This window comes from Parathielavia appendiculata, assembly GCF_033297405.1.
Source record: "Parathielavia appendiculata strain CBS 731.68 unplaced genomic scaffold N657scaffold_58, whole genome shotgun sequence".
Lineage (NCBI taxonomy): Eukaryota > Fungi > Ascomycota > Sordariomycetes > Sordariales > Chaetomiaceae > Parathielavia > Parathielavia appendiculata.
This window is the reverse complement of record NW_026944277.1, coordinates 3,272-11,271: the sequence shown is the minus strand read 5'-3', so window position 1 is coordinate 11,271 and position 8,000 is coordinate 3,272. Positions and strand designations below refer to the sequence as shown.

The 8,000-nt window shown below is 53.4% G+C and overlaps 3 protein-coding genes across 3 annotated transcripts; 2 read left to right on the top strand and 1 right to left on the bottom strand.

Moving 5' to 3' along the window:
• Window positions 1-605: 605 nt before the first annotated feature.
• On the top strand, window positions 606-1,975 carry N657DRAFT_651572 (uncharacterized protein). The gene has a single exon (XM_062794190.1). The coding sequence runs from the start codon at window positions 1,096-1,098 to the stop codon at window positions 1,747-1,749; it is 654 nt and encodes a 217-aa protein (XP_062641928.1). The 5' UTR covers window positions 606-1,095; the 3' UTR covers window positions 1,750-1,975.
• Window positions 1,976-2,069: 94 nt separating this feature from the next.
• N657DRAFT_584118 (uncharacterized protein) lies at window positions 2,070-2,312 on the bottom strand (the record flags this gene model as incomplete). Its single annotated transcript, XM_062789728.1, has 1 exon — window positions 2,070-2,312. A coding segment is annotated over one exon (243 nt), but the record flags the coding sequence as incomplete, so codon positions are not given.
• A 2,127-nt stretch (window positions 2,313-4,439) lies between these two features.
• On the top strand, window positions 4,440-6,942 carry N657DRAFT_716240 (interferon-induced GTP-binding protein Mx2; the record flags this gene model as incomplete). The annotated part of the gene is given in 7 exon segments (XM_062797480.1): window positions 4,440-4,611; window positions 4,679-4,952; window positions 4,971-5,047; window positions 5,110-5,237; window positions 5,296-6,005; window positions 6,045-6,184; window positions 6,241-6,942. The coding sequence occupies 7 exon segments, from the start codon at window positions 4,495-4,497 to the stop codon at window positions 6,940-6,942; spliced, it is 2,148 nt and encodes a 715-aa protein (XP_062641926.1). The 5' UTR covers window positions 4,440-4,494.
• Window positions 6,943-8,000: the final 1,058 nt, after the last annotated feature.

The following is an 8,000-nucleotide window of genomic DNA, read 5'->3' as shown; positions in this document are numbered from 1 at the left end:
ATGCAGAGGGTAATGATGTTGTTTTCCTTGCAATAAATCTCAAAGTCTGTCGAGTGGTGGCTTCCATGGCCGTCGAGGATGAGGAGGCGATAAACCCCGGTTGTTCGACCTTTGGTGTGCCTGTCGAAGTGTTTGATCCATTCCAGACCAATTTCGTTGGTAGTCCAACCATTTTCGGATGTAGCAATCACCCAGTCGTTCGGCAATTGGCTATCCTCGTACCAAGAAGAGATGTGATGGGTGCCCTCCATGATGATGAACGGCGGGAGTACCCAGCCTAAGGCATTGATACACTGGATCACGGTGGACCATTTGGAGTGGATTTGTGGGACGTTCGCATGTCTGGGACGTTCGCTTATCATGTACGTTACTTCAAGTGTTGCCGTTCTGTTATCGACCTGACGGACGACGACGCCGACGACGAAGACGACGACCACGACAGTCAGAGATGGGAGCCCCTTGCGGTCTACCCTATCTCGTTGACCTTGCGTGGGTGGTGGCGGCAGTGTACAGCAGACAGGCCATCTTTGCATGACTCATGTTACAGCAGAGGCGGCCAAAAATCCGCCAGCGGCACACTAGCAAATTTCGGGTCGTCAAGTTAAGCCGAACCGAAGTTCCACCACGCCAGGCAAAACCATTCAGGTCTGCCAGTTCTTATCTCACAGGACTCGAGGAACCGCTCACGGCTACCTCAAAAACGAGCCCATATCATTCTCCAAACCACACTTGCCCCCATAGCTTCTCTTCTAGCTACCGTACTTTGTCTACGCTTTGCTTCATCCACATACGCGACGGACAATGCACCTCGACCATCCTGTTAACCAGTCGCTCCAACAAATCAATGAGAACTCTTGGCTCTTTGGGGACCGGATCCTCCTTACACGGCAGGCCTCGCCTTCACCTGGCTGCCCATCCTGGGGGGATGGGAACGGACTTTACTACGTCGTTTCCGAGCCGCCCAGCCCTCTGCCTCCGTGTCGACCGTTGCCAGCTGAAAGCCACATCCAAAAACTTTATGACGCAGGCGGCGTGTCAGCGGTTTGGAGGGTGGGTGATGCCATCTGCAAAGTCAAGAAATACCCCGATCCGAATATGACGTGGGAGCACGTCACGTTGGATCATCTCCAGAACAAATGCCCCCTTGGACAGCTCAGCTTTGCCATCCCAAAGGTCATCCATCATGCGCAGAACAAGGATCGTTACTTCATCATCCAGAGCCGTATACCTGGCGAGACGCTTTCCGAGGCCTGGCCTTCGATGGACGAGAGCACGAAGGAGTACTACGTCTCACGAATTGCGGGCATCTGCACGGAGCTCGCAGCTTGGACAGGCAATGGCATTCACGGTGTCGACGGGCGGAATCTGTCAGATCTCTATCTCACTCCTCTCCACGGCATCGAAGACATGAGTCCCCAAAATCTCCTCAGGAACTGCGCCAATTTTGGGATGGATTGTTCTAAGTTCGTCTTCTACCATTGCGATCTAGGGCCCGGTAACATAATAATAGGCCGTGGAGAGAGATCTCTTGGTGTGGTTGATTGGGAAATGGCTGGATTTGTTCCTCTGGAATGGATAAGGACGAAAGTCCGCGTTTCAAGCGGATTGGATCTCCCTGGCGACGACGACGACTCGAGACAGGATTGGAGGAGGCGGCTGCAGAGACGATTAGGGCAGAACGGCTATCCCGAAGTTGCGGATCGGTGGATGGCTTGGTTTATGAATGATGGGAACCAAGAAGCGAAGTAGCGGAGGCGTACTTGTTGTAGTGGAAAGGAGAGAACACCCTGGCGTACATAGAGGGCTTGGAAGGGGTAGGAGGGAGAACAAGGGCGAGGAGCCGTGCTGCCCCGCTACTCAGGTGGTTGACAGCGAGGGAGGCGCAGTGTAGAGCTAGAGACGAAGCAACGGCTAGTGGAATTATATTTCTGCGGCACAGCCACTGGAATAGAATCATTAGTTGCCGAGTGGAACAAGTAGGCAGAGAGAAAAACCTGTCCGTCCTGAACGTCGCGCGAGTGAAAGCTGACCTCTCTGCGAGGGGAAGTGGTGGGGTGGCTCTGGGCGGTCTAGCACAGCATAATGCGGGGCACTCCACATCTAACCGGCCAATCATATCCAGTAATTAGCTGAGAATCGTTTGCGCCTTTTGTCTTGCAAATGCAGAGGAAGTACTTTTTAAAACCCTCCGCTCGAAACCGGCGATAGAAGAGCCGGTGAAGGTACAGATAGTCCGGCTTATCATCGAAAGCCAGGCCCCGGGTGTAGTTGATGTACGTGGCAAATTCTCTGGGGAGAAAGCTATCGCAGAGCGCCGCGGCCGACAGACTCCTTCATCTTGATCTTTGCATCCTTCTCGTCGTCTGTACCAAACTTTAGACCCTGCCATGGCAACGAGCCCCGGGCAAGATACACGAAGACATACCCAAGGGACTCCAGGTCGTCCCCCCGCAGCGCTGAGCTTGAAAGCATGTGGCGAGAGTGACCCCCTTGCTTCATGTGGTTGCTGGCACCGCAACGCTTGCTGGAGCTTGAAAGCATTTTGGCAAGGGGAATCCCCTTGACGCTCTTCATGTGGCCGCTGGCAACGCAGCGCTGGCTGGGGCTTGAAGCATTCGGCAAGGGGGACCCCCTTGCTTCTTGTGGTTGGTGGCACCGCAGCGCTGGCTTGAAGCTTCGAAGCATTCAGCAAGGGGGACCCCCTTGTCATCCATCAGTGGTTGGCGGCACTGCAGCGCCGGCTGGAGCTCGAAGCATCCCGTCCAGCACTCGACTTTGCCTCGGATGTATAGGTAAGATCTTTGATGCTTCTTTTTCCCAATCACTCAACGCTCCGAGCTAGGAGACCGCAAAAATCGTTGGCCAGTGGTTCCGGGGCCTGGCATGTGCCCAATTTCGGCACCGTCCACATCTTCCAAAGCGTCATCTCTAAGGGCCGTTTTGGAGCCCAAGCCCTTCGACATGGGCAGGCAGTACAGTACAAGGTTCTGTCGGAAATCCCTGCCTTTGCCAGAGCCAGAAGCGGCTTTGTACGGACTAAACGGGGCTGATCGGCTAAAAAAGGCGATGGGGCCCCTTTGGACGTGGATATTGCTGGCCCAGTGTTTTGGCGCAAGGACAGCGTGAATCCACTGAGAGATGTACCGTATCTCATGGAGGTTGGAGATGCGAATGAAACGCCGCGTCGATGAGCCTTTTAGTACTGTTAAACGACTTGCGCCGTTCGTCTCGCGGATGAAGAAGTACTTTCCTGCCATTCGCTAGCAGCTGTCCTGCTGCCCCGGCCTTCATGTCGTAGATCCCTCTTTGACCTCTTCCTTGCGACGCTCGGCACCATCCAATAAGACTTTTGACGTCGTCATATTCGGCCCCTTTTGGGTTTCCGGGCCAACCAGGCAGCATCTGTTTACTACCCCTGAGAAGGAACTCGCTTGGAGATAATGCTGTACTAAGCTGGCTCTTGGACATCGTGGCTGAGTGACGTACGCAGCCACTCCTTGGTTCGGCTATTCGCTCCGACCGCCGCAGAAGACCAGGCTAAGCAGCCCTACAAACTCATTCGCAGATACAATCATCTCTCCCAAACTTGCAACCACGTCGGCAAGTCCAGGCAGGCCCACTCCGGGCTTGCTGGCGATCCAAATCCTGGCGCCCCATCACGAAGAGTGTTGGTCCGAATTGGAATCCTTGGATCAAGATGTTTGGTTGGCTCACCGCCACACGTTGAGGTGCTGGAGCTAAGGCAGATTTCCGTGTTCCCCCTGACCAACACTGTTGTCGTTGAGGGAATCCTGGCCATTTTAGTCGCTGGGGTCGCCGAGCTGGCTGGACTACCGCAGGCAAACTTGCGCGTCCAGCCGACGGGAGGAGGGAAGTTTCCGTATTCGTTGGATGCGTTTGTCGGCAAAACGGGTGGATTTCGGCCTTGATTGCCCAAGGGCGCTATGAGACAGTCATCGATATCATGGCTTTTCTGCCTCGGCATTGCTGCATCAGCGGAAGAAGCCGTCGATTCGTCGGCTTGTTCGTTTGTTACGGCGTGCTGCTTAGCCTATTGGCGTCAATGGGTTGCTGCCGTGACAAACGGACATGAGACATAGTAGTGTTCTGGGTGGACAGATGCAGCCAGCTCTGCCAGATCATCTCCTTTAAGACGATTTAGCCTATGAGGTGCGTGGAGCTCGAAGGCCGTTTGTTTGTAGCTACGGGTTCTCTGGCATTGAAGGCATCAGTTCCAATGTCACGTTTCATGTATCTCAGGAGGTGGGTAGGCATTTCGATGGCCAGACTTAGGTAAAACGTTATTTATTCACTGGCAGGACGCATTGGTCTTTTGCCTATCTGTCAAGGGCAAGACCGTCGTATGCTTAAGCCTTTCTTCATTTAGTCACTTTCCCTGGCAGCCGTTCTCAACATAGCTCTCCGTTTACCCGGAAATTGCTGTACTCAACGTCTCACACCAACCACACAACAGCCCAAGGTCGACTTTCCAAGATGACCCCGGCCAAGGATGAAAATATTCCGGCGGTTTCGCTGGGCTCGCCTGCTCTGCTCGACAAGTTCGACCGTCTGCGCGATCTGAACATCAGCCACCTTGTTTCGCTACCTCAAGTAAGAAACTCTTCTGTTACTACCCATATTCATTCTTAGTTGAGGTGCTAATATTCTTCCCTTATAGCTCGTGGTTGTAGGAGACCAGTCCTCGGGAAAAAGTTCCGTGCTCGAGAGTCTGACTGGTTTCCCTTTCCCTCGCGCCCCTGGATTATGCACTCGATACGTGACCCAGATCACCTGCCGCCGTGTCAACCAAGAGTCGGTCGCCATCTCGATAATTCCGGGCGCAGGGGCCAGTACTGCTCACAAAGACAAGCTGCGAGCCTTTCACGCCGAGACCACAGATGTCTACGGAGAGAATTTTGCGCGTATCTTCCGGGAAGCCAGTACGGCCATGGGTATTTGAGGTGGTGAAGATGGCAAGCCCGATGGAGACAAGTCTCTCGACACTTTCAGTGATGACATTCTTAAGATCGAGATCACTGGACCCAATGTAGGTTTCCATCTCTCTATATTAACTCCTTCCCTATAATTCAGGCTAATAATATCCTCTAGCAATTCCCCCTGACGGTCATCGACGTCCCGGGCATCTTCCGCACTGCTACACCTGGCATGACGACCGAGAACGACATGGCCCTCGTTAGGGCGATGGTAGAGCGGGCTATCAAGGATGATCGAACGATGTAAGTCTCCGAAGCACAGGTCATAGAGGAATGCGAGCTAAAGCTGACCTCAATGTAGCATTTTGGCTGTTGTGCCCTGCAACGTTGACATTGCCACGCAAGAAATTCTTAAGCTGGCAACCGACGCCGACCCCACTGGATTGAGAACCATGGGTGTTCTTACCAAGCCAGACCTGGCTACGGAGAGAGCTACCCAGCAAGTGATCATCGATCTCGTCCTCGGAAAGCGAAACGATCTCAAGCTCGGCTACTGTGTTGTGAAGAATCGTAGCGCCGATGACGACCTTTCTTCGCTTCAAGACCGCGACGACGCTGAGAAGGTGTTCTTCAAGTCCGAGCCGTGGTGCCAGCTCGAAAGCTCGGGGCGAATTGGAATCGGCGCCCTTCGACAACGCCTGAGCGGCTTGATACAGTCCATCACCAGAAGGGAGTTCCCCCGTGTCCGCGATGACGTCCAGAAGAAGCTGCATGCCACTGAGGAGAAGCTCAAAGCTCTTGGAGATTCAAGGGCCGATACCATGAGCCAGCGATACTATCTGGCCGAGGTGGCTAGGAGGTTCCAGGACATCGTCGGTGATGCCCTTGACGCGAAATACACCCGTCATTACCTTTTCAATGACTCTGACCTGAAGCTGATCACGCGCATCATGGAATTCAATGACGCTTTTGCCGCCAATTTCGCTATGAGAGGCCACTCCCAGCACTTTGACAAAGAGCATGATGGATCGTCACCTTCAGGCGTAGGACAAGAAACGGAGGATGAATCAAGTGGGAGCGAGGATGGGGATAGGAGCCCTGCTGAGAAAGGCGAGCCAGGCTCGAGCCATTTCCCGGAGCTAAACGACATCCTGCTCAACCGCGACTATGTCTGCGCAGAGCCACAGGACAACATCATGGATTGTATTAAGGAAGTCTACCGTTCCAGCCGCGGCCCGGAGCTTGGTACGGTAAGTTTTCGCAAAATCTGCCGTGGGATTCAGGAGAGCTGCTGACCTCAATATAGTTCGGAGGATCCCTACTTTCCATGACCTTCAAGGTGCAGACAGAGAAATGGGAAAGGCTTGTTCACAGCCATACCAGCGCCGCCATCGTCCTTGTTCATACCTTCATTGTGAAAACTCTGAAGGAAGTCTGCCATGATGAGAGAACACGAACTGAGCTCTGGGACACTCTTCTGCTCGAGAAATTGCAGAGGGCATACAAGAAGGCCATGGACCACGCCAAGTTTCTCCTCGACGTGGAGCGCAACGGCAAGCCAGTTACGCTGAACAATTACTTCTCGGACCGACTCGAGCACGCGCGCGGCGACCGCTACCAAGCGCGCATCAAAAAGGTGGGGACCGTGCTTCAGCACGGAAATGCGCGCGGCTGGTGGTTGTCCCAAACTGCGCTGAATCAGGTGGCTCTGACCAAATCGGGCAACGTTGACCATGTGTGCAAGAAATTGCATGACATTCTGCAGAGTTACTACAACGTATCGCGCAAGCGCTTTGTCGATGTCGTCTGCCAGTACGTCGTGTATCACTTCCTCCTGGATAGCGAGGGCAGCCCGCTCCGGCTCTTTGACACGAAGCTCGTTCTCGGTCTGTCAGACGAAAAGCTCGATGCCATTGCCGGGGAGGATGCAACGGTGATGGTGGAGAGGGAGCGGCTGGGCCAGGAGGTGAAGAGCTTGAAGGCTGCCATCAAAATCCTCCGCAGTTAAGGGTTCGGCGACTGTGTTGCACCCTGATTGGTTGTGTTCGCCTCCGTCCAAATGGGACGTTTGTCTAAGTAGATTTACTAGAAGAACTTCTCTTGCCCCAGCTCGTATGCTGCCGGTAACGCTTCTCAATGAGCTTCGTCTCCGATGCTTGTCCGTCCAACTATTCCCACAAAATTGTCACTGCCACGAACTGTTACTCGGCCTCCGAGCGGCCTCACCGGGGGATTGGCTTGGTTTGGCATCTCCTTAAACAGCTTCTTAGTCCAGTTGAAGACGTGGTCATATAGGCAACTCTTTGCTCGAATGCGCCGAGCTGGCACACTTGGTGACATGACCACTTCAGGTACTCGTCGAAGGACGCCATTCTCTACAGGTTCGATATGACCATCCCATATCTCAACCATGGTCGATGAGCTGATGGGCTGATTAGCCGATGAGCTCGATGCGCCGCGAAGAAAAATGTACCTTTACCCTGTGGCGCCAGCGATAGAAGCCCCTTCTGAGCCGCTGAAGAATTTGTGGTCACATCAATTTCAGGCACTGTAGAGTGATTAAGCAAGCAAGAACGGACGTCTCGAATTCAAATTATCTCGGCAAAAATCACTACAAAAAGTGAAACCGGCCTGGTGTCTAGTTGAAATATGCGGAGAACAAAGGGTCGCCTCCAATTCTCCTGTTGGAAGGTGTAGTCGTCTCAGGAGCGTGGAACAAACAGTGCGCAAGGTGACACGAGTGCTTAGGGGTGTCAACACGCTTGTATGTTAAGGAATCTGGGAAGCTTGAAGCTCGTTGGAACAAGAAACAATTCTCTCTGCAACCATACCATCATTACTGGCTTTGATTGACGACTTTGGGCTGCCCCCTTGTACCCAAAAACCTCCGTTGTAAGCTCCCATCAAGCGTGTCACCATGTGTTGGAACGTGAACCCTGATTCAGAAGGTGCCAAGACGGACCCACATGTGGCTGGTGATAGACACCCTGGAGGCTGTCTGGAACATCGGACAGTTGAGAACACAGAACACAATCAACATCAGGAACAACCAAAAAATTGACATCC

Bases quoted from the DNA above. Each gene is read 5' to 3' on its own strand.
- N657DRAFT_651572 (XM_062794190.1), top strand. From the start codon at position 1,096: ATGACGTGGGAGCACGTCACGTTGGATCATCTCCAGAACAAATGCCCC.